This window comes from Rhamphochromis sp. 'chilingali' (assembly GCF_963969265.1).
Source record: "Rhamphochromis sp. 'chilingali' genome assembly, chromosome: 6".
Classification (NCBI taxonomy): domain Eukaryota; kingdom Metazoa; phylum Chordata; class Actinopteri; order Cichliformes; family Cichlidae; genus Rhamphochromis; species Rhamphochromis sp. 'chilingali'.
The window spans coordinates 15,088,961-15,115,407 of NC_137933.1; the positions used below are offsets into that span (position 1 = coordinate 15,088,961).

The window sequence follows — 26,447 nt, forward strand, 5'->3', positions numbered from 1 at the left end:
CGGAATAAGGATCATTAGTACGCAATTAATGTTTGTCCTCTATTTAGATCAATGCTAATGGCGCCTAGGGAGAAAGATCACAACAGGTGAACAAAAAAAAAGAAAAAAGAAAAAAAGACGACCATCAGGCAACACAGCTAAAGATTACAACTGCAATCTTTGATGCAGGCATCATTCCCACATCAAGGGTTTATAAGGAGACTGGCAATTTACCAAGGCACTGCTAATCTGATCTTAAAAATCATCACTCTTTCAGAGGCTTCTTCAAAACAAAGGTGACCCAATTTCCCCTGAAGTGGAACCTGGGTAAAGCCTGAACAACACTCCTACGTCTCATCTCTAGCAGTGAAGTGAATATTTAACAGGGCTCATAACTCTGGCTCAAAGAGAAGTGTTAAGATAAGATGAAACTTTAATGATCATTGTGGAAAAAGTGGAGTGCTGCTGCGGAATAAAGCGAAAAAAGGAAGGAGTTAGGTAAACACGCAGTAAATGTCTGCAACCAGCGGCGTATAAAATGTGAATTTCCTTTGGAATAATAATCCTCTCTTTTTTATCTCGTGTGTGATGAATGCTTTCAGATAATTCTCAAAATAATTAGGAGAAATTCTGTTTGTTTTGTTTTTTTAAGAGGTAGAAAAAATTTTTTCACTAAATTTAATTTTATTAAACAAAAACATAATGCAAGATAACTCTTGCTATAAGATTTGAAACACAGCATGATGACGTTTATACCACTGAAGCTACACACTACAGGTACAAAGACCTGAACGCAGTCAGTGCTTCTCAAACATTTTACTCTCCGCTAAGTTTTCTTAAAAAATTCATTACCATAAAATTATTTCATAATTAAACGTACAATCGGCATGTGGACTCTTAAATTGCGAGTAATCGGCAGTTCTCTGGGTGAAAATGTAGACTGCTTTGAGGTGAAGACAATATCAATAACCACTTGTTCTAATCAAGGTAAGCAAAAAAACATCTGTGAAAGTACAACAAATCGACCCTTGAAGCAGATGGGCTACAGACTACACCGGATACCACTACTGTCAGCCAAGAACAGGAAACTGAGGCTATAATTTGCTTGGCCTCAGCAAAGTTGGACAATAGATCGATAAATGTCACCTAACCTGATGAGTCTTGACTTCCGCTTCAACGTTCAGATGGTAGGGTGAGAATTTGGTGTAAACATGAAAGCCATCCAGCCTTGGTTCAGGTTGCTGGTGGTTGTGTAATTGTGTGGTGACATATCAACAGATCTTAAACCCACAGAACTTTTGGGATGTCCTGGAACAGGAGATTATCATCACCTGCAGCCTAGGAATCTGCAGCAATTGCATGATGAGGCATTTCTGAAGGCAAGAGGGATTTATTTCTCCCAGTTTTTTTTTTTGTTGTTTTTTTTTAAAAACCAAAACAACAAAGCAATGTCAAACTATTCCATTATTTTCTGCCATCTTGAATACATCTCATTGCTGTTTTATACTATATATTAATAAAGAAAAACACTGAGACTAATTAAACTACATACCTGTAACTTTATACCTACTGAACTAAAAGTATCTGCAGAGAAAGGCTCAGTCATTGCATTTACAGTATCATCTGTAATGTAACATGGGATACAAAGTTACCCCCACGAGACCTGTGACTGTATGTTTGGCACGCATATGTAAACGACCCAGTGAGCAAGCCAATGAGAGAGTGGGAGGGTGTGACGGAGGAAAGGGAGGGGGTGCAGAGTGACGCTGGCAGCTGTGTGGATGGTGAGCCGGGCTGTGGATCAAGTGGCACAGGAGGCACAGAGTGAAGCTCGGCAAGCTAATGGCCTGAGGGTCAGCTGGAAACTCAGAGACAGCCAGGAGGTTATAAGGGAAAGCTTCCTCGGCCGATTAGGTGTCTGCAGAGTGCACAGAATCTGCAGAGTCAGTGATTAGGAAAGGAGATGTAGAACATGAGAGATCAGTTATCAAGCACCAAATACCAGATGACTTTTTCATGGTTGGAAAGGAAAAAAAAAAAAAAAAAAAAAAAAAAAAAAACACCAGCTGAAGTTATCTACTGATAATTAGGACGAACAGGAAGGAATCTTTTTTTCTTAAAAGGACATACAAAAAAATAAAAATCTGAATTATGGTGACAAATGCGCAGTGAGGATAGTCATTATGATGCTGTGGTATATCTGAAACACAGCCAATGATAGGTGAGACAAAGTCTGCCATGTCCTGTCATTAAACCAGAAAGCAAAGTGGAAAAATTGCGATTGCTCATCAGGTAGAGGTGTGATGCAGATGAAAAAATGTTCAGTATTTCTGTATGTCTGCCAACTGCTTTAATGTCCTGATGCATTTCATCTCACCATATATTAAGAACTGCAAAAAAACAAAACACTGTTCCTCGGTGGTGATGACGCAAGTTTGGTTACCTAACACCACTTTTAACTCAACTTAGCAGAATGTATTTTTTTTTTTTTTTACAGTTTTTGTGTGAATTATATTTGTTTTGTACATCTGCTGATGTTTATGACCAGAAAGTTGAATTAATAAGTCTGCTAGTTCAACATCCCGAATGTAGCTTTTGATCTCTGAGAAAGCCAAGACCTTCACAAGGTCTTTGCAGACCTATAAATCCAGGTGTTGCCTGAATAGAGGGTGTATTTGTACCTTGAGTCACAATAAATACAACACTTCTGTGTATTTATGCTTCAAGTCTTGACAGTTGTCTGATGAAGTGCAGCTTTTTAACTGGCAAAAGTTCAAATGCGTGCTTTTAGATTTATTTATTTTTTTATGTTTCCTGTCCTCGTTTGTTTCCCCTGTTGAAAGAGTCACTGATCTGCAGCTTTGTTTACAATACAGAATTTGCTGATGCTGGGACTTCACACTATAAAAGGTTGGTGCAACTGTGTCATAATCCTTATGGATAATTGTGCTGGGACTGATAACAGCCCAGTGCATTCTCTCTGATGACAGCTGGGCATACAGCACAATATCCAATCGACTAGCTTGACGTACCAGACACTGAAAGGTGGAGTGTGCATATCCCCTAGATCCCCAGGTTTATCGGGGAGGGTGTTAGTTTTTTGTTTTCTTGTTCTTGGATGGAAACAAACATTTATGGCTCACAACTTCAAAAAAAAAAGGAAAATAAAAAAAAAAACAAAAAACAAAAAAAACTTAGTGTACTCTTTATGAGCAGATTGATGATAACAGGAAAACTTGACTTTTTGATAGTTTGATACAAACTATGCTGTTTAGGCAAGACCAAAACAACTTTAAAAAGAATGAATAAACCTGATCATCTTGTTTATGTTCCAGCACAATTAACCCTTATTTTTCCACTTTCACAAACAACATGTCACTGGTAGCACTGTAGAATACTTAGCACTTAATAAAATAATTATTTCAGAACCTTCAGGTTTTGGAAATTTTTTTACTCCTTTCTTCCTTGGTATGGGCAAAGCAGCTGAATGCCAACATTTCCCAGCACATTAATGAGCTCTGGCTAGGTAGCAGAATATATATTTGTTTGACAGTTTTGTATTTAACAGTCAAAAGTGACGATTGACAGGAACAGCGAAGAGAAAGGAGGGTATGCCATGCAATGAAGATTGCCCTGGCTTAACAGACATTGTAATAAGCAGACAAAGTGAATGAATACAATGAAATTACTAAATTACACAAGCATTTGATGAATAAAAAGCTCATTTGAATTCTTATTACTGGCGGAGACATGTCTTTTAGCCTACAAGCCAAACTCATAAGCTCATGAGCTTTAACGTTAGTGCTAGAAACTGGCTGTGCCAAAAAAAAAAAAGAAGATACTTAATGAAGTGTCAGAAAGATAAATCTAAAAAGAACTGAGTGTTTTAGGCATTACCTCACAAAGTTATCATACTGGGAATTATTTATAAAGTACAGCTAGATGTGTCCTCACTGTGTTGTCACAGCACTTGGTACATCGTTGCATGAGAAGCACGATGCAGGCTGAGCGACAGTCAAAAGTGCTGATGCGCTCCTCTACTTGCCATATCATCATCAGCCAGTTGCCCAGACATCATAGGTGGATGAATACAAGCTGATGGTCTGTCATAGTTAGTGCGTGCAACAGCACAGAATTCTTCTAGACAGACCTGTCTCCCTTGCAGCAACTGTGCAAACTAGAAACTATATTTAACATCTATTTGACATGACTCAACGTTTCTTCGCTTTTGGTTACTTTGCTCATATCGACATCACTTTGACTCACTTAAATTAAATGGATAGGAGGATAAAATTAAAATCAGCAGGAGTCTGCTCCTTTTAAATTGCGATAACATTTGAGAAATTCCTTTTCCCTGTACCTCGCGTACAGCGGTTCCCTGCAGAGATTTTATGACACATAATGTTCTGTTAAGGTTACAGAGGAGGGAGGAGGAGGAGGACAACAACAAAGATGACAGGAGAGGGAGAGAAGAGAGAGAGCACTCATGGCCTTGAGGAAATAGAGGACAAAATATTGATGCTTTTAGACATGAATAAATAATAGTCCCATTATCTTTCTCACAAATAAAACAGACATGAAGTAGTAGATATAGTTTATCTTTAGTAATCTATTGTCAGCTGTTGTCATCCCTGCAGATCCATAAGTGCTGGCTGATGACATAACACATTAAAGTCTTGCCTCTGTAGCTGTAGGAAGAAAGCTTTCAATGCTTTGAAGCTAGCAGAGCTTGACTCAACAATGCTTTGCTGGAGAAGAGAACCGATGCTTCTTTTACTTAAAATTGTGCTGTGAGGCTTAAACTGCCCAGAAAAGTGAGTTACAATTCTAAGAATGAACACAAGCTCTTTACAGTAGAGCCAGATGGTCAAAAACATACAAAAAGAAAAAACAAAAACAACAAAAAAACATGCTTTGCACTAAGAAGACAGCAGGACATGCTTGCTGTGCAAAAAACTCAACACCGATATGCTGACTTCCTGTGAGAAAGCCACTCATCGCCTGCTGGTAATCTTAACTCCTCAATCCTTTCACCGAAGCAGAGAATTGAAACTATCAACCAATCCAAACATCTGTCAACACACCCACCCTAAAGTGGCTCTGCAGGTAAACTATGTGATTTAAGACTCTGAAATGTGGTTGCCTAACAGTGTCAACAGAGGAATATCGCTGTCCTGAGGCTCCTCTAGCTTTCTACACAGACAGAAAACTGATCGCCATGGAAACGCATAATGTACTTTTTCAGCAAGCAGAGGAAGACTGTGTGAATATGGGATGTAGACAAATTCAAGTGGTGTCCATCATCACTTGTATTATTTAATCTTAGCACTATGCTCACAACTACAAAAAAAAAATCACTATAACACAAGCAAAAGTTGACACTTTCCCCCTGCAGTGTGGCCAGTCTTTAAAAACTCTACCACCCTCAGAGTATGACGACTGTTGGCTTTTTGTTGATGACATGAAATTACAGATAATTGAGTTTAATTGTGACTCCACAGGTCGGCAGCTCTTTGATACTCTTGTTAATCTATTAGAGGGGAAGATTGCTAATATTTCAACTTACATGGCAGTTATTCAAGTTAATGTTATGATTAACATATTTGTTTTGCAAAGCTCCATGTCTGGAAACAGTTTAACTAGGCAGAAGATCCTAGGTAAGCACAGAAATCATCAATGTGTGTCCCATATTCATATTTTTATGTGCTGTGTGTGCTTTTAAATACATTAAATCCATGGAAACAGCTGGCAAATAAAAATGCAGAGCTCACACTTTTTTTTCCTCCCTTAATTGGACAGTCAACACGAACATTTTTATTTTATGAACTGTAACACTGCATTAATTTTAAAAAATATTTTATTAGATGTATGTTTATACAGTTAATGGAAAGTACAACTGTTTAATGGGCAATTCTGAATTTTAAGGTCTCCAATTAACATTGCTATAACAAGTATACACAGTTTAAACTGTAGCAGTACCAAATGCAGCGACAGTATAGAAAGTCTGTTTCAATGTAGTCTATTTATTACATTTAAACTACAGCCAACCTTTACATGACCTCATTTCCACAGGCTCAAAAGTAATTGGACAAACTAAAATAACTTTGAAAAGTCTTTAACATGGTGATGAAAATCCTTTGCAGTCAATGATTACCTGAAGTCTAGAACCCATGCTCGTCACCACATGCTGTGTATGCGCTCTGCCAGGTCTCGACTCTCACTTGTTTGTGGGTGTCTCTGCCTTCAGTTTTGTCTTCAGTAACTCCAAAGTGTGCTCTGATGGTCTGAGATCAGGTGACCAACGTGCACATTGAAAAATATCAAATTTCTTTCCCTTGAGAAACTCTTGGGTTGCTTTCATTGTATGCTTTGGGCCATTATCCTTGTGTACTGTGAAGCACCGTGGGATCAGTTTTGATCTGAGCAGAGAGTACAGCCATGTACACTACAGAGTTCATCCTGCTACTTCTATCAGCAGTCAGATAATTACTAAATACTGCTGAACCAGTTCCACTGGCAGCCATACATGCCCATACTATAACAGTGTGTTTGACAGAATAAGTGTTGTGCGTCAGATCATGTTTCTCTCCTTACCTCATAGATTTCCCTTCCTATCATTCGGGTACGGGTTAAACGCGTCTTCATCTGTCTAAAGATTTTTATTTCAGAATTACGCCAACACGTTTGGAGATCTTCCAGCGAGGTCTAATCTGGTTTCTTTCAGTTGCATCAACAACTCTCACATAGACAGTTCCAGTGAACTGAATGCAAGTTCAATACTTGAATCAACTCCAGAATGCTTAATTTGTCATGGAATAAATGGTGAACAAGCCTGACAAGACATGAAACAACTTGTCAGTCAACTGTTACTTTTGAAACTCTGAAAATGGGGGACTGTGCATAAAATGACTAATTACTGAACAGCTAATGCAATGGTTTTGTCAAACCCCTTTTTTAAGCTAAAAGTCTGTACTTCAATCACATCTTGATCATTTGATCATTAAAATCCACCGTGGTGATGCACAGAGACAAACCTAGAAAAACTGTGTCACTGTCTGACACTTATGGACCTAACTGCAGGTGTCAGCCAGTCCGGTTAGACAGTTATTTCAGCTTAGCACTACATGAGTAGACTAAACTTTGACGCTTTCCCCATAAAGATGAAGTTTGACCTCAAGCCTCCTGTTACTAGGGCTGCTCCCAGTAAGTAGGCTTTCAAGGTGTAAAGAGTTAATCATACAACAATTCTAACTGCTAAATATTGTGACCTCAAATAGAGCTGATGTCATCTTTTTCTTTGTCATTGTGCAATAAATTTAATATCAAATTATTCAGACAAACGCAGAGGAGTTGCAGGAAACCTTAAACATTGCCATGTTGGACTAACGCTAATCAGTGAGAGCAGCAAATGCAATACTGACATGCTTGGCAGCACCTTTTGTTCAATACTATTAAGTGTTTCTCTCGTTCCATGTCTCCCGAGGGCAGTTATTGATATTGATATTGTTACACAAAGATACAGAATATGCACACACATACCTTGGTTCCATCGACACTGATAATGCGGTAGCTGTTACGCGTGCTGTCATAAAAATAGGAGACAGTGACAGCCTGCTTGCTGGCAGGAACCCAGTTCTTCTTGGTAGTTGGGTCGATTTGGAAGACATGGGCCCTGGTGGTGTAGATCGGCTGCTCCCTGAAGAGCAGAAGACAGAGCAGAGGGACGATATTAGAGGGCGATTGAGATAAGACACAACATGGAACTACAGCTCAAGATAACATCCACTGATAAACGAGCCAAATCTCTCTCACACACAACACACACAAACAGAGCTATAGGGTGAATAAAAGCTTTATCACATAAAGTCTGCAGAGACCGTGTGCTTTGTGTTCAGAAATGCAGAGTCCTGAGAGTCTTAGTGTGGACAGGCAGGTGATAATGTAACACAAACCCTTAATTCTCATGGCAACCCAAAGCCATTAGCACATTAACACCCCCCTTCCCTCTCATAGGTGTCAGTAACACACTAGATGTTTGGACTGTGCACTTTTATGTGTTTAGAGAAAGATTTTTCTAGTGCACCACAGTCAGATAATTGACTTTTCTCACACCAGCTGCCTACTACTGGATGCAATGTTAATCTAACCAAGTGATCACATTGTCAAAACAGTTTTTACACTAAACATGCACAGTGCTAATGGCAACATGTCACTCTGATAATGCACATAATGCTTGCCCATTTTCTTAGTATGTTATTATCATGTCACATTTGCAATTACCCACATCCAAAAGCAGTTTTTGTTTTGTTGAACAGTTTATATATTGCACAGCACAAGGCACTGAATTAAACATCAGTTGGATTAATTCCTAATTATGATTTTGCATACATTTGCCATCATCATGAGTCATCTTTTATAATCAAAGAAAACTGCTTTGTATTACTTCGCTTAGCTTGAATGGTAGCACGTTATCCATAAAACACCGATATTAAACCTGTAAACTAATGGGGATTCTTAGGATTTATCGGCAAACGACTGTACTGGGAAACATCGGTAAAATGGATTCCACTCATTACGGGAATTATAAGTAGATAAAAGCTCTGCTGAGCCCGTCTCTGACTCATTTCAGTGTCCACTTTTAGAAAGTATTCACAAGCTGATTCAAGTTAAGCTTTTGTCCAGCCCAGTTTTACTGCCACGTCTCTGTCATTATACTCAAGCAGTTCTCTCTCCATTTTCAATCTCTTACAGCCTCCTTATAGTTTAATCATTTTTAAGTGAAAAGGTGAAACCACACTCGACTTAAAAAAAATAATAATAATAAAATGTATAAAACCCAAGTCAGCAATAAATGTGATGGAGAAAAGTTCAAAATCATGTCATCTATCCGTGGGAGTGAAGTAATCTGCCTCTCAGCCATGAGCTGCACACCGCCCTTGTGATTCAGAAGAGCATCAGCATGAGGAGCAGGATCAAGGCGGCTGTTAAACTTGAATGACCGCAGACTAAATACAAATGCTCCTCCTCTCAATGACATCCACAGACACACCTTTATGATTCCGATGACAGTCCTGCTGTTACCTGGAAACATAGCCTGACTCAGTAAGACAAGAAGTGGATTTTCAGCTTTCACAGCTTTTAACAGAGGAGAAAAAGAAGAGAAAAAAACCCTAACCTTTTGCAAATAATTTGAACCCCACGCTGAAATAAAAACAGTACAAAGAAAACACATGAAATAAAACCAAAATTGATGGCCTGTATTTGTATAGCGCTTTACTTAGTCCCTAAGGACCCCAAAGCGCTTTACACTACATTCAGTCATTCACCCATTCACACACTGGTGATGGCAAGCTACATTGTAGCCACAGTTACCCTGGGGCGCGCTGACAGAGGCGAGGCTACCGGACACTGGCGCCACCGGGCCCTCTGACCACCACCAGTAGGCAACGGGTGAAGTGTCTTGCCCAAGGACACAAGGGCCGAGACTGTCCGAGCCGGGGCTCGAACCGGCAACCTTCCGATTACAAGACGAACTGCCAACTCTTGAGCCAGAAACTGTCATTTAAATGTTCATCTATTACTTAATATTTTGGTGTAGTATGAATGACCCAGAGGTTTTTAAATCAGTACGGTAAGATGTAAAAATGTAAAAACTTTAAAACTAGTTAAAAGTCCAAAATGTATGCCCCTTTTCACATTTTCCAAAGTCTTTGGCGGGCCAATTCTGGGCCCCAGACCGTATGTTTGACACTCCCCGATTTAAAGAATGCAGACACTGAGTGATCTTCAGGTGACACTGTATTAAAATAGACATGACTCTGTAAATCAATTAAATTTCAAGCCATTGTGATCGCTGGGTTCAGTAAAAAGAACACATCGGTATCTACTACACTATTACACAGTTTCAAAGCTTGTGGTTAAAAATAAATAAATATTAAAAAAAAAAAAAAACTCCATTTGAAAGCAGACCATCCATTTTTAGTGTTTCAAGGCAACTATGCAGAAACCTAAGACTGAAAGAGCACTGCCGCTAGAAGCAAAAAAGTAATAAAAAACAGTCTGCCTTCTCTTTAATGATAGTGCTTTAAAAGGACTGGACTCAGGAGGGTTAAAATTTCCACTGGAGGTTCTCATTTCAAAAGGCGAGTGCAGGTGGTTGAAATACTCCTCTATAACGTTCCAAGAGTGAGGAATAATTAAGTGGAGTGGCTGAGATGAGAGGGATCATAGGACACCTCAAGAACTTAATAATGGATACAAGCTGAAGAATGTGGGGAGACAGATTCAAAGTACTTGTTGGAAATCAAAATGTGAATTAAAAAATACTTTCAGAGACAAAATATAGATTAGAAAGATGCCACTGCTTGGTACAAATAACTTGACTGTTGTCAATGCTTTGTTATTCTGATTGCAGTATATTTTAGTAGCTTGTTCTGAGCACATACTGATCATTTTGTTATCCTTTCTTTAATTCCAAGGGCCCTCCAACCACCTCCAACTGGCACCAAAAGTGCTTCTGTCCCACAAGGCACAGTCAAATGCATTGTGAAAACTGTGCCTTCACAGAGGAGTGAAATGCAATGAACCGTGCAAACATGCATAACACACTCATGAACAATCCTTCCTCAAAGGCATCCAAAACATTGCAAATGGTTATAGAAACAGAAAGTGACATAAGTAATTGTGTCAAGAAGGGGGATAAAGCCTCTGGGGAAAAAATAAAAACAAATCTACAGCTGATCATCAGTTGTATGAAATGGGTGTTCTTGTGACTGTCGCTTTAGGAAAATAAAGAAAATGTTGGATTGCAGCCCCCCCTCAGTGCTGACATCGGGGAGTAAGTGGGCTTTCACATGCTGTTCAGCCATCTGAAGAGCACTTCAGTGGAAGCATATTGATGCCTTGAGTAGTGAGCTACAGTACAAGCACAGCACAGTGCAGTTCGTTCCCACGTTCCTGGAAAACAGGGAGAACAAAATGTTTGCTGGTATTACATGTATTTTGCTGCGGTCCATAGTGTGTCGGACCCACACATTTACACAAGCCCATACTGTAGATTCTAGTCTTTTGTTTTGGATTTCACCTTCAATTCTCCATCTAAAGCTAAGACCTGGCTAAAATGCACTAAACGCTGAACTCTAATCAGAATCAGAATCAGAATACTTTATTGATCCCTGGGGGAAATTATTTTTTGTTACAGTGCTCCATTTTAAACCAACATTAAGACAAGACAGACAATACGCTAACTAAGAATAGTACAATATATACACATATATATATACATACATACATAAGTCACTTATAAATAAATAGTTGGAAAAGAAACATGTGTAGTTGTAGCAGCAAACAGTGTGTAATGACTGCAACGATAGTAAAACAGCCCTTTTGAGTCAGAAATTTGGATGCTGTGATGTATGAACAGCCCTCAAGGATGATCTGTATGTTACGCCATATCTTAAGCCAACATCAAACTCCAGGGCAGAAAAATTAAGTTGTCATTTCCTCAAATGGGCACTTCAGGATATCTCTAAAAGCCACTCCACCCCCACAGAATCCCAGGTTAAAATACTCAACTTTACAGCCGAAACGTGTCTCTTCAGGCTGTCTGTTTTTCTGTCTCTATAGTAAATCCACCTGTTTGTGACCACTGCACAGAGTGAATTTATTTTTAAAAACACATCAGTTTAAATTGTGTTGAGGCTTCGTGGGACTGGCAGCATTGAGTCACATGCGGATTTCTCTTAATCAGTGTCAGGTAGTAAAAGACAAAAAGGAGTCAGCTGTTAGTTTTTCTGGTTAGTAGATTTAATATAGTGTTTTTGCTAGCTTAAATTAGCATCTCCTCTTAATATCAAAATGAGTAGAGTTGAATCCCGATAACTAGTCTAGCTAGCCAGCACAAGCATTAGCTCACCCAAACACAGTCATGGCCAGTTTGAAGAAAAATGATCAAAATACCACCATTTCCATCTTATAAGCATCTATAAGAGTCATTCTGTCCTCTGATAATTAGTGATGATTTAATGATAATTTTATTCTCTGTAAAATCCCAAATGTGCTTCTAAAACATTGTTTACATATCACTTATCTGCCTCCACAAAATCTTATCACTTGGACTTGGACTTTTATGGCACTTTTCTACTCTGAGCACTCAAAGCACTTTTTATTACAAGCTGTATTCACCCAATCACACATTCATTCAAACAAGACTAGACTTTGTCTAGCATTCACAATCTTATGGACGCATCGGGGAAAACTTAAATTCAATATCTTGCCCAAACCAAACTGGAGCAGTTGGGATTGAACCACCACAGCAACAGAACCACACAATTTTTTCTACTGCATTATATTTTCTTTGTTATAACCCTTTTTACTGTTTCATTACATTCATTTTCTTGGGCTGGTATCTTCCTTCCTTAAACATATGTAATGGTTCTGAGCTAGATACACTGGTACAGCTGCTGTAATGTGATGCCAACAAATCAATTTTGAACATTTTAAGCACGGGGATGTGCTTAGGAAAATTAATCAAAATCATCTGGTTTTTTTTTTTTTTTTTAATTTAAAAATCTGAACAAACTATTTTTCACGCTGAGAAGCGTACACATGTTTGATTAACAGGGTACAGATGGTCCCATTGTTGTTGCAAAGCTTCACTGCAACGGGCAAAGTGACATGTCTCATGGACAGAAATACTTTAATGCACTGTTATGAATTGCCGGTGAAAATAATGTCAGACAGACAAGCTGGCAGGCAGCACATATTCATGAGCTAATAAAGCTTTTACTTCCATTGGGATTATGGTTCTCACAGAAATGAAAGCCTAATAAATTCACTGTCCCCTTTAAGCCTAATCTTGGTCTTCATCTGCTTTGGGAACAACAAAACCCATTATACAGATCACTGTTGTCGCTTTACATAGCCACACGCGCTGACCTTTGCAGTGCCAGTGTCTCGAGCCAGCTCAGACTGGCAAGGGAAGGAGGAGTGAAAGGCCGCTGCTGAACACATGGATGCACTCACACAACTGTTTAATGGATTTGTCTGATCTGCTTTTCTCAGATAAAAAGCATTAGGTTGATTGATTTTACTAGATATAAAAAAATAAATGAGGAAAAAAAGAAAAGAAAAAAAGACGACAACATTTGGGACTATGACCACTGGATACTTTGTCCCGCTGCCTGTCAGGCGTTCTCTGTCCCCATCTGGTGCTTTGAATAATTTACAGGTGTGTGTGTGTGTGTTTCTATGTGGGGGTGCAGGTCTGAGTTAGACTGCACTGTCTATGCTTACATACACCTACATACGCACCTCAGGACTGTACACACTGATAACGCAGCAATCGTGTTTGTTGTGTACCAGCAATAAGATTTAAAGTGAGCTGACAGACAGATCCGTCTACTCAGAGTACCCCACCTATAAATACATGCATTTTTAACCCTTTCACACATAGTGGTCACTAGAGTAGACAGCTATTCAAAGGCTGTTTTCTTGTATCAGCCTTTCACAGAGTCAGTGTTGATGGTATACTTGCACATAAACCACTACATTGGACACTGATGTGTCACTCCATACCCTGCCACCCACTCCAAAAGGTGATGTTGTCCACGTAAGTGGACAAGTAAAAAAAAACACTCTTTGAAAAGTACATTTTTAAAAAAATGAAGCTCAAAAAACTATTTTTTCATGCCTAAGGTGAATAAAAATCCTGATTGAGATTGTCATAATTCATGCATGAAAGGGTTAAAAACAATCTTGCCTTGAGAGTAATAACTCACAAAAACTTATAACTTAGGTAGGTAGCGATTAGTCTAACACCATACACAGCTAAGAAGGATTATCATGCAGCTTAAAAAAGACATTTTAAGATGATACAGGATGGCATGGTGTTCTGAGAGGAAGTGTGAATAAACAGCAGACAGCTTCTATCTTTGAACAGGAGCCTGGGATGGTGATTTTCATGCAAGCGCTTGCAGTCACTTTGCACTTGTGTGCTGCTACATCTGTGCAGATCAGGCATGTTTTTCTTTCAGTAACAAAGACAAACAGCTTTGTCCAGATTCCTGAGTATAGGAATCCACTCCGGGCTTACCGCACCCACAGACAAACTTTGCTCATCGAGCTCTCGGTCTGATAGAGGATTTAGAAATCTGAGGTTAAACGCTAAAGCATTTAACGTCACTCAAACAGGCTTTGAAACTGGTTTAACAGAAATCTGCTGCGTCAGCAGCTTCAGCTATGCGAACTGCATTCTTTACATCCCTACAGAAAGTTAATGTGTCTCACTAAACACAAGGAAGCTCGTATCACTGCAGTAAACCTGTGTGACAGTTTAACCTCACAAGGTGGTAATGTTTGAAAATTAAATGTGGAGCCAAGAGTGGTTATGTAAAAACATATTTGGGTAATTTTTCACATCTTAAAAAAAGAAAGGTTGATCACTTGTGACAGTAAGGCCCGATTCTTTAGAAAGTTCAGTGTCATTTTTTCTAGCCTGCAGTACCGTTACAAAGGTGTCAGATCGCTCACTAAATAGGTTAGAGAGATGGCATCGCCACACGCTATCTGGGTTTGCACCATGTCTCGGGCATTAAATGTGCAAGATAGAGCTGGGCGATATGAGATTTTTTCATATCACGATATGTTTTTTTCATTTCAGGCGATAACGATATCTATCACGATATAAGCCAAATAACTATATTTGTAAGATTTAAATGTGCCGTTGCTCACAAGTAAAATGTGAAATAATCAGCAGCTTGTTTTTATTTAAATATTTATTTCCCATAATAAGTTCAACAGGGTAGATGTACTTAAGGAACATGAGACTTTTTCAGATAAATAAAGGCAAATATTGCAAACTACACAAAAGGCAGCCACTAAAGCGTTTAAGTTTCAAAATAGAACAAACAAAACAGACTAAATTGTCAATTCCACTTAGAAACAAAATATTAATTCTAAAAATAAATCTTAGTTTGTTTTACAGAAGAACAGACAAAACTGACTAACTTTTGTCAATATCAAATAAACTGAGAACTAAAAGGAAATTCTCAATCTCTCCTTGTTGTATAGCTTAGCTTTTCAAACAGTTTTAACAGTTACTTTAGTCTGACAAAAGCCGAATGACGAATTAGCGCTTCCAGTCAGAGACTGAGGCTACGTCCACATGTACACGGGTATTTTTGAAAACGGAGATTTTCCATTTTCGTTTTAAAAAATAATCCCGTCCACACATAAAGGCAGAAATGAAGGAAAACGCTGCTATGAACATGCCAAAGCAGCAGGTGGCGCTAGATTCCTAACCGTGCAGAAATGTTGGCCAATCAGAAGTCTAGAAGCCTCGGTGGGAAAAAGTAAACAAAGCTGGGGCATAGAAGCAGAACCGAGTTGTATGTGTGGACGGACAGTAACTGTGTGTATATGTAAGCATTTAAACACTGCAGAGAGTAGAATTAACAGTAACAGTATTGTAGAAATTCATTTCACCGAAACAATAACGTGGCGCAGTGTGACGCATGCACCAGTTTATTGTATTTCCAGACTTGCTTTCGGCACAATTTACAGTGCACGCTACTCTGTTTTTTGTCAGACTTGAAATAGCCGAAGTACCGTCACACTACGGAACTTCTATGGCTCTTCCGTTCGACAATCTCTCCGGCGTTGGAACCATCATCTGTTTTCTCTTCGGTCACGCTCGGTTGATTTTTCTAGTCGGCACACTCATTTCCTCCATTACCCGCTGGCTGCTTCCCAAACAAACACACTGCGGCTTGGCACTTGTGCTGTACGTAACAAGTCACGCGACGTGACGCTGCGGCTGTGATTGGTTCGGCTCTGCGCTACTTAATTTGGATTGGCTGACCTTTTTTTTTTTTTTTTTTTTTTGAGGACAAGAGCGGCGAGGTCTATCGCGATAGCTTAATTTCTCTATCAGTAAAAGTTATATCGCGATACATATCGTTATCGTTCTATCGCCCAGCTCTAGTGCAAGAGATGAATAAAGTAGTCACTTTTACATGGGTGCAATTCCAGAGGCATAACAATATGTTTGAGAATAGTAACCTATAATATAAGATAACCTCTTTAGTCTCTTTGCCAGTGAGACTTCATATTTCATTCCTTTTGAATCCTCTAGAGACTGGACCACATTATGCTCAGCTGCCTGATGTGAACACAAACTGTGCAACCATCTCACTAATAAAAAGAAACATCCAACATTAGGAAGTCAAACTATTTTTTTGGTCTTTTACTCCATTATTATTTTATTTTTTTATTCCTTTAGAGACAATTTCACCACAGTGAAAGTTTTCTTGATGAAACGGGCACTAAAGCAGGACAATCAGCAGGCTACCCCAGTTACTTAAGCTCATTATATCACTCATAGAGTAAGTATAAAGTGCTGTCCTTGTCCCTATGTGGTCTGAAAAAATATATATATATGCAGATTTCGCTGCCTGCTCGAAGAACTTTAGTGACAAATGGGGCATTATTCACTTGTCAAATATCCACGGTAAAGTTGCAGAAACACTCACTGGGAGCAGTTATCCTTCCTCACTTTCTCTGCTGGTCCTGTCAGTAGCACTCCACATTACAAGAGGCTTTAGAGTGTAGCACAGTAACAAAAGGACATCTTTTCCCATATGAAAAAAAAAACTGTGTCACAAGGTATACTGTTCAAATGTGGCAACATGAATATGGAAAATTAGAAATGAGTGTATTAATTTGCTAAGCATAAAACACTAGAAATCATCAACTTGGATTCTCATTATCCTTTTTTTGCATGTTAGGTGAGCACCGCTGAGGCATGGTGTTATATTTTATCTGCGGGTCCTGATGGAGAGCGGCGCCGCCTTATTAGCGAGAACGGCGTGTTGTCTGTGTGAATGAGCAAAGTAAGCAGCGGAGGAAATTCTCTCTGGGTTCATTACTACTAAACCACCTGGGCTTTCCCTGCAACAAACACTTTGCTCAACTAATGATGTCAACAGGTCAAAGGAGGCCACTGTATATATATATACTGTATGCAATAACAGACTTCAAGGTCTAGTTAGCAGAGAACTACAGCTCTATATTATGCTTTCATTTTCTTTCTCCTGACATTTACAAAACAGGAGCATGATGTCTCAGCTTAAAACCACTCGCATTAAGTCACTGTTAAAGGTTATTTTATGGCATCTCTTCTGCACTACACTATCCAGTGCAGGAAAAAAACAACCGTTAGGAGGGAAGAGCAAAATAAGCCCAAATTCAACACTACTGCTCATAAACTGACTAATTACAAGCATTTCTATTTTACTAAAAAAAAAATTCCCGTATTACCAGAATTTCCAATCTCTATAAAGCTATAGTAAAAATTTGATATACATGAGAGATACTATTTAACTCCTGTGCCTATTGTAACTCAGTACTGCAATACGGTATCCACAATTAGGCATACAACGTTTGATGCGTCGCGAGGCAATTATCCAAACATACATCAAGACATTTGTGCAACTGAAGAGTAGTAAATGCTGCTGTTATGCTACTTGGTTTGTTTACTAGCATTAAAATCAGTTAATTACGGTAGCTCTCTTGCTTTAATACACAGTCCACCTTTGTCAGGGAAATTAGTTCAGTCCACCTACATATTCAATAGAAGTATCTATAATTGGCTCCATGCTATCGACGATTGATGATCTCAAGATAAAACACTTGTTAATATTTTGTCCCACTCCTTCCACAGATCATGATCAGGCTCTGAGGGCCGAAACATTATAACTTTAGTAATCGGGCTGTTTCTCATTTTGGCAAATTGGAAAAACAGCTGGAAAAATAGTAAAATAATCTTTACATATTGCTTTAATGCAGGATATTTTAATTTTGTAGAAAACATTCTGTCTTAGGCATGACTGTGGTAAACTTTGTTTTATTCATTTTACCAATGACCTTCATAATCAATGCCAGGTCTGGCATCACTGAGTGTCCCATGCAACACAGGCAGCAGGCCAGAATCAAACAAGCCACCACAGCAGGTCTCCCTCCACCACACTGAGGCGGCAGGACACAGAGCCCAACGTAATGTGAGCGCTCCAAGGAAAAGGAAGTGAGGAAGTCTCCACAGAAGAACAGCATGGCAGCAGATGGCCTCCTAGGCTTCAACCATCTGGTGATGAGACGTCCAATCCACCATCAGCCTGTCCCCTTTCATTTACACATGATTCTTTAACAGTAAGACCTGCTCCTATTCCCCAACTGCACCTCTACAGCCATCCCCTCCAGCCTTCGGACACAGATGGAGAACATAGCCTCAGATTAAGCTTACAGTCCACTCTCCTGTCAGGGCAGCCAAAGGACCCACTGTCACGTCACATGTCACAGAGCCTAATCAATGAGTGTTAAACCTTTATATGCCATTCTCTGGCCAGCCAGGAGATTATCATCTATCCCTGTGTTAGGCCTGCTCCCAGCATGGCTTACTTTAAATAGCAATATGCTGATTGCATTGCTGTCTGTGTGGCTGCCTATTCAGTAGGGGCTTTCAGGCAATCTAGGCTTTATGTTGGAATAATTCCAGAGATGCAGCCCTTAAGCTGCAAAACTGTACTTAGAAACAGAATTCTCATCGCTTTCTTTCCCAGTGCTACCGTCTGAATTTCCTCCCCCTCTCCAATTCACCAGTCTTTAATTACATAGGCTTGATTTATTCTTTTTTAGGACATGCCGCACATGACGTACACATACAAATGCACACATACAATGCTACAATTTGGACCAATATGTAACAGTATATACTCAATAAATCGTGTGGAAATGGCATGAACAACAAAAAGTGTCTCAGGGTCAAGAGGGTACTGATAGATCATTTGCTCAAAGAAATATGGTAATAAAGGGACACGTAAAGATAGAAATCGAGGGCGTTAATGTGTGTGTTGTCTGACTTATAGTTAATCTATAACTTCATTTAGGAGACAGGAGCTTCAGGGACAAAGACACACACACACACACACACAACAAATGATCTACAGCTCCCTCCACCAAACACAGACTCATTCTTATCTGTTGATTTGCTGCTTCGTGCAAAACACATTGCATCATTAGCAGGTGTGCTCAGGTAGTAATATATACACTGCAGAATTAGCAACACATCTGCTAATTATTGGAAGGCGAACAAAAGAATTCCCCTCCCCTTTCTTTAATTTAGTCCAGTTACTTCAAGGTTTAAGATGTGATAGGCATTGTTTTTTGGGTCTTGTTTTACACAAACACACAAGAAAACTGCAGATTCATCAGTAATCTCCATCATTCAGTTGCAGCGTAATGAGCAACAATCATTAAGTTATTTCTTAAGGAGAAAGTTTCCAGTTTCAGTTCTCACATTTGATTCGCTATTACTATTATTATTAAATATTTTGTTTGCCTTCTATGAGAGTAAATTTCATTAGTTGTGATTTGGACTCCTGGTCAGACAATCTAACACAGTCACAACATGCTGATTCAATCACTGCTGTAATAGCTGCTGATTCAAATGCATCAAAGCAATAATACTGAATCAAGTGTAGGAGATTGGATTTATCAGCCTTCCATAGTTTTGATTTTTCACTGCTGCTCAGGTATTGCAAAAAGGAATTTTAAGATTTTTTTTTTTTTTAATACAAGCAACATTTGATTACCCCGAAACTAATTGGAATGACAAAGGCAGCCAATGTAGTTTCAAGGAAGTCCTGTGGGATAAAATTTCATAGAAGCCATTTGTGCCCTCCTTCTTAAAAAGGTATTTAGCTGACAAGTGACACCACTGCTTAGCACTGAGTGAACATAGAAAAGAAAAAGGGAACTTTTGTGCCTGTGAGTAGGTGGGAACTCCTGCTTTGGCCTGGCTGCCATGCTTGTCACAGATCCACTGCATGGGTCAGTTTCATGACACAACACAGCTGAGTCCTTTGAAACCGGCTGGGTGAGTACACCAAACTGGCGAAAGGAAGTCAGGACTGTTGAACTGGTTTCTTACGCATTAAAATACTGAGGAAAAGCAATCACTTTGGTATGGGGTGGTACTCATTACATAATTGAGCATTTATGCAGCTAGTGATTCACGCCTCACATCATAGTTTCCATAAATCCAAGTTTTGTGTGTTACAAGTGGAAGAATTCCTAAAATAAATAAATGAATAAATAAGTGATCTAGAATGAGGTTTAAGTCTGAAAAGTTTTCCCTTTTTTGTGTGAAATTAAAACAATCCAGCTGCTTGGAAAGCATAGACAGGGATATATGTAGATGTGCAGAAAGAGGGAGAGATGGTGATTGCATAACTGTGGCAGTGAGCCACAGAATCAACATTCATACCACAGTATAGAGGCAAAATACTGTACGGTACCATGTAAAACTACTGTGGGAGTACACGCCACTACTTCCAGTACTGTGGACAACACACATACGTACAAATACACACTTCCACAAGTACCACCATCTCTCCTCATTAGTGGGCAGTGTTGACTCTGACACCTCCATATCATAACCCTCTCCAAACCATATTCCTATCCTGAAGAAAAGGAAGAAGCGGCGCACTCAAGAATGATCCTTTTGAAATTCTGCTCATAAATAAAACATAAATCCATAATTATAAATATGGCATCAACCCCCCACCGCACACACACATATACACACATCTGAATAGTCTCACTGACAGTCCAACAAGAGTCACCTCATTAATTTCCCCACATTGCAACACAATCTGGCAATAAAACAGAGGTGATATTCTCACAACCTGGCGCTTGAAATCAGCGATATTTAGAATTAAATGTATTTGAGGGCTGACAGGTGAAACGGGCAGCTCTGGGGGCATATTTGCCGTCTTTTCGCCGCACAAACACATTTTTAGTCAGCGCAGGTGTCATGAGAGGCGCTCTGAAGGGCAGCGCTTTCTGGATTACTCACCCCATTGCCGCGGACTTGAGGAACAACTCCTTATTTTTTTCTTTAATCTGAAGGTTATGTATTGGCTGGGTTGAGAGGAAAAATAATGTTTCAAAAGCGCAGTCCGTAGATGATTAGCGGTCCAAAGAGTTCATAACCCCGTGTGCCAGCTCCGAACAAGTCCTCTTGCCGCTGAGAGACAGCTGAGATATGGGGGAGAGAGAGAGCAGTTCTTCGCAAACTCGACTCACCGGGCTGTCAAGCTCAGTCTCACAGAAGCCCGTTCAATTCAGGAAGTTTTTTCCTCCTCTCCTCCTTTGTTTTTCCTGTTCACATGGGCGGGTGTGAATCCCACCTTGGCGTGGCTTCTCCCTCGCCGCCTTCAAACAATCGGCGCTGGTGAGTTAAGTTAATGTTTGCATTTCGCTGCTATACGCTGAGCTTCTTCCTCCACAACGGGCTGTTTCATATCAACGGCAGCAGCAGCGACACGGGGCGGCTTCCACCTGCTTTCTCCTTTCAGCCACCCACTGTTTCCTAAACCTGTCATATCTGTGGTGGCGTCTGCGGTTTTAGATGGACTTTCAGGCCAGACTGGAGTTTTTTAGTCATAAACAAAAAAAAAATATAAAATAATTTTCAGTTAAACCCGACGGTTTTTTAAATAAAAAATAAAAATCTGATGCACTTACATGTTTCCATTCACTGTGCTGGCTTCCACCAGTTTGCCCTTTCTCCCAAATTAAGCGGAATAACTGTTAAAGCAAACTTCGCTACGCCACTTATTAGCATGTAATTGTGTCAATTAATAGGTCTTGAATCTTATCATAATGGTTGTTGGACTTTTTTCTTCTATCCCCTAACTGCCAGGTAACGTTCATTAATCTCTGGCAGGTGCGCGCGCTCCCAGAACCGTTAAAATTTGTAGAGGTTTGTTCCGGGGGGGGAAGGATTTCAGCGACGTACGACACTGAAATTTCAGAAGTGGAAAGTGTCGCTAAAGCTAACGACGTACTTGTCACATTAAGGTATTTTTTCAAAGCCAGAGATGTAACTGTTTTTAATCTAGTTTTATTTTTCGTTGTTTATATGTTGGATAACTACTATTACTGTCCAGAATAGTTATCTTATTGGGAACACGCGGTTTAGCAAGACCAAGAGGGAATACAAACACGACGCCGCGATAGCAGCTTTTCTGTGATATTAAGTATTTCAATAATTTGTGTGCTCACAGAATGACCGAAACTGCGGAAACCCAGCAGAACTACGAGGAGATGTTCGCACACAGGTTCTCCTCGGAGGATCAGGAGTACCAGGAGTACTTAAACCGTCCTGCAGACCGCCCTCCCATCGTGGAGGACTGGAGGAGTCGTGGGGGAGGAAACCAGAGAGGCAGAGATAACCGGTAGGGCTGCTTATTGATTTCATTTTGTCATTGCGAAACTGCTAACGATTGAGAGAAGCGATAATGATAGAAACACCGCTGTAATGTAGGTGATAAGCGTTAGAAAATATTAAGGAGAATTCCCCTAACCATCGTGTAGCTGGGATAAGGAATGAGAGATTCTGTTTAGATGCTCTGAACCAGTAAAGAAGAATGCAAAAGACTTCTCATTAAGTAAGGCAGTTTTCCACTGAAAAATGACAGCAAGATAGTCAGAGGGGTGAAACTGTCCTTAAAGATCAGTATTCCACTATACCATTGATCTGGACAGTGTACTATGAAGTACGTTCGAGATACCGCTGATATATTTTGAAAGGCATGGCACTGGCAGCATCTACCCAGTCGCAAGCCCCCCCAACCAACCAACCAACCAACCACACAGGACTCCAATGATCTGTGTGACTGTGAACCAACACAGACTCATTTATTCTGCCCTTCACCCAGGACCAGTTTGCAACTTGGAGCAAATTACTTGAGACAGCACACAAACTCCTCCCCTGTTATAAGGTGGTGACTTGTGGAGTGGTGAAAAAGAACTTCCTCCATCCTGAGAGAGAGGATGAAAGCTCGATCATTCAGGTGGTGCACAGAATAAAGCCGCTACTTTCACACATATCAAAAGGAGCCAGTTGTGGTGATTCAACCATCTGACTAGTTTCCCTCCTAGGTGAGGTGTTTAGAGCATGTCCTACAGAGGAGTTTCCAGGGCCAACCCAGGACAAGTAATTTCTTTAGTCATTTCAAGACTTTGTCTCTCAGCTGGCTTGGGAACACCTTAGTGTCGCAGCACAAGGGCTAGAGGAGGTGACTTAAAAAAAGGGAGGTCTGGGCATATCTGTTTAAACTCCTCCAGGAGCCACAAAAGAATGCTGATGAAAATGAGGGCTCTGTAAATTATAAGTCTGCTGTAACGAATACATCTGATGGATTACAATTGTTATGCAATGAAATTAATGTAGTGTCTGTAAGATGGTTTTAGTTTCGTTTGTAATTCAGATGCAAGCTTTGTCTGTGAGCAAATTTGATGTAAGGTTCATAAATGTGTTGTGTGACCCCATTAATAATTGTGTACTGAAATTCTCCAATATTTGTAGAAAATGGCACACACACAAAAATCAAGGAATAAGGCTAGATCTCAAAATCTGTGTTTTATGCTCTTAAGAAAACTTGGCCCCAATACAGTCTGCCCACAGAGGTCAGAGGGATCTTCCAGGAATGTTGACGCTATTTTCCAGAGAACCGATTAATCCATAGGTGGTAATTTTGGACCTGTTAATATCTAATCTGGAGCATAGCCTGCAGGTTAGGTTGGTAGAATAAGTTGCCATGGCGATGTACCCCAGTAAGAAGTGAACTGTCTTCATAAAACTGAAATCCCAGCATTAACACGGAAGTTTCTGGAGGAGTTTCCTGGTATTTTTACCTCCTTGTAAATGAGAAATCTATTTTTAAATTGTGATGAGAGATTAGAGAAACCCAGTAAGCACGACTCACAATACCATAGTAGTTTATGAGGACAACTTAAGCTAATGTCTATCAATCACTGCCTGTTGTTTGTTAATTTTATGTCATCATCAAGGTACCATGACCGTGGTCACAGAGGACGTGGATGGGGAGGAGACCGCGGTTGGAGACGAGATGATCGTGGACAGCAACATTGGCACGACAGAAACCGAGACAGAGAGCGAGACCGAGACAGAGACCGGCACTGGGGTCATGGAAGTGGGTCTTATTCAGGGCGGCCAAGCTCCAACCAGGGATACGTCTCCCATCAGAGACCACATCATGATCGCTACTGATCTCTTTTGTAATCTCTCAGGTGTTACAAGTGTTTAAAGTATTTGTAGTCTTTCAGCTCACATTGTAGTACTATATGCAGGAGTGTGCAACTAATATTTCTTTCAGTGATTCAAGATGAGCAATGTATAAACAAAAAAAGTCTTTTGTGTTTATCATTTTATTTTTGATGCACTGATTTTTACTCTCCAAATTAAAATTCCTGGCAGGTAAATGGGACTGTGTGAATCTGCTGGACTTCCACTTAGCCCCCCCCCCCCCTCGTCATACCTAACCACAGTAATGTTTTCCCATGTTATTTCACACTGCTCAGCCCTGTTGTCATATTTGGATGTCTTAACAGGAGATAGATTTGCAGTATTCTGCAGTGGAGCTCACACTGACACTGAAAATGACTGTTTCTCTCGGGTTTGTGGGCTGCCGTATAATTTCATTAGCACATTATTGCTCTGAAATTTCACAGGAGCATTGTTTTGTTTATTTTCTGCTACTGTTTTATATGCTTTGGTATAAAATTGTGTGGTACAGTGTTGTAACAAACACTAAACCAGAATTTGCAGCGAAAACGTGTAAGCAACACAGCTTCAGTTTTCTGTGTCAGAATGTTATGCAAGGACATGTAGACTTAAGAACTAATCTGCTGTCAATAAACTAAATTTAAAAAACAAACAGATTTCTGGAGGGGGGGGTTGAGTTATGTAGTTTGATATTTTTATTTTTTTTTTAATAAAGAGTCTTGTTCCCAGCAGAAACAGTTGCTAATAATTTATTGGAGATAATTTATAGGGATGTGTCTAAAAGTTCAAAAATTGATAAGATCAGATATTGGCCTTTGGTCTGTTTGCATTAAACATATTTCATTTTTCTACTGTATGCTATTTTGTTATTTTCTTTCTTTCATTTAGTCGCACTAAGCTGATTCAGGTTGTAACACCAAAGAATCACTGACCTTGTGTTACATACCATATAAATAGTAGTTTTTCATAATGTGTGTGTGTGTGTGTGTGTGTGTGTGTGTGTATACACGCACACACCCGTTCAGCTATCTTAGTGAGGACCATCTTGTTCTTTTTTCCTGAGGTAGTTGTGTTGTAGCTTGGACTTGTGTTTTGGGTCATTATCTTGCTGTGGGATGAACCCATAACCAACTAGGTGCATACCACAGGGCATTGCATGGTGCTGCAAAATGATATGGTAGCAGTTTTGGTTCAGGGTGCCTCTCACTTCGTACAAGTGACTGACCCTGGATCCAGCAAAACAGCCCCAGGCCATCACACGTCATTCTCCATGTTTGACAGTTGATGCAACACACATCCTTTCTCCTACCCGACAGCATACAAAGATCCTGCATGATGACCCAAAGATTTCACATTTTGATTCATCAGTCCTTAATACCATCTTCCAGTCTTCAATAGTCCAACGGACAATCAAATCTTTTTATCAGTTCTGAAACAAATGAGCAACCCAGTGTAGGATAATCAGAAAGTAATGGGTTCATGCTTCATGCTGGGTTCATGACCTTTGTTAAAGATTAGCTCACATTTTAACACTAAATAAGCGAAACCTTACTGCAAAATTCCTCAATAAGTGGTCCAGGCTTATATCTTTATTGTATTCAAACACATTTCAAAATAACCCAATCAGTATATTCCAGGAATTTTGATTTTGGGACCACTGTGAATTTGCTAAACCAATATTGAGATGGCTTTGGACACATTAGCCGTCTCTCCAGCGAAGCAGCAAGCAAATCGCCGCACTGTTTCATCACTGCCTGGATTCAGTTCTGTGCTTTCTATTTATGGACCTGGTAAAGACAGGGTTAACAGTTCATTTGAACTTCAGCAGTGCAATCAGCTGTGATGATAAGTGAGGGAGGGAGGAAGGAGGTTAGGCCGTAAGTGCGTGGGGGATGTGCTGAAACTGGCACACTGTGGAGAACGCTGCCATCACCACTGTAATCAGTTTAGATTAGAGAGTTGTCACCCGAGACTGCTGTGTCTTCACAGCACAGCGATGTCTTGTGCAGAGTAGATCAGTAAGTAAAGTAGGGGTTTATTTACAGAGAAATATCTAAAAATTCCAGACTTGTGTTTACGTGGCACAGGGAAGAAGTGTAGATATTCCCATCTTTCACGGTCATTTCACTTTCTTTGTTATCAGTGCTTTGGCAAATCATAAAAGTATAATCTGAGGAGAGTTTACAAATCAAGGTCAGCAGATTTATATGCAGTATTATAAAGAGAAACCCAAAACATCACCACCCAGCAAGCACTTGGCAAACAGTGGGCAGTAAGAAACTTCAGTCATAACTAAATTCAGGCTGGGCGGCCGGCTGTC

General features: G+C 39.8%; 2 protein-coding genes across 2 annotated transcripts in view; one reads left to right on the forward strand and one right to left on the reverse strand.

The window, feature by feature from the left end:
• The window catches only part of homer2 (homer scaffold protein 2), a 37,813-nt gene extending 16,370 nt beyond the window's left edge, over positions 1-21,443 (reverse strand). Inside the window, exons 1-2 of the mRNA XM_080884092.1 lie at positions 20,891-21,443; positions 7,519-7,675 (exon numbers count right to left, since the gene is read on the reverse strand). Coding sequence (XP_080740218.1) covers positions 7,519-7,675; positions 20,891-20,895 — 162 coding nt within the window. The 5' untranslated portion in view covers positions 20,896-21,443. The remainder of the gene's footprint in view (positions 1-7,518; positions 7,676-20,890) is intronic.
• Positions 21,444-21,744: 301 nt separating this feature from the next.
• On the forward strand, positions 21,745-24,779 carry LOC308397870 (RNA guanine-N7 methyltransferase-activating subunit-like protein). The gene is made up of 3 exons (XM_080884093.1): positions 21,745-21,897; positions 22,104-22,274; positions 23,893-24,779. The coding sequence occupies exons 2-3, from the start codon at positions 22,105-22,107 to the stop codon at positions 24,110-24,112; spliced, it is 390 nt and encodes a 129-aa protein (XP_080740219.1). The 5' UTR covers positions 21,745-21,897; position 22,104; the 3' UTR covers positions 24,113-24,779.
• The last annotated feature ends 1,668 nt before the right edge of the window (positions 24,780-26,447 follow it).

Excerpts from the sequence above, each read along its gene's own strand:
- LOC308397870 (XM_080884093.1), top strand. The coding sequence starts at position 22,105 with ATGACCGAAACTGCGGAAACCCAGCAGAACTACGAGGAGATGTTCGCA. Across the intron at positions 22,275-23,892 it reads CAGAGAGGCAGAGATAACCG|GTACCATGACCGTGGTCACA; the intron begins GTAGGGCTGCTT and ends GTCATCATCAAG.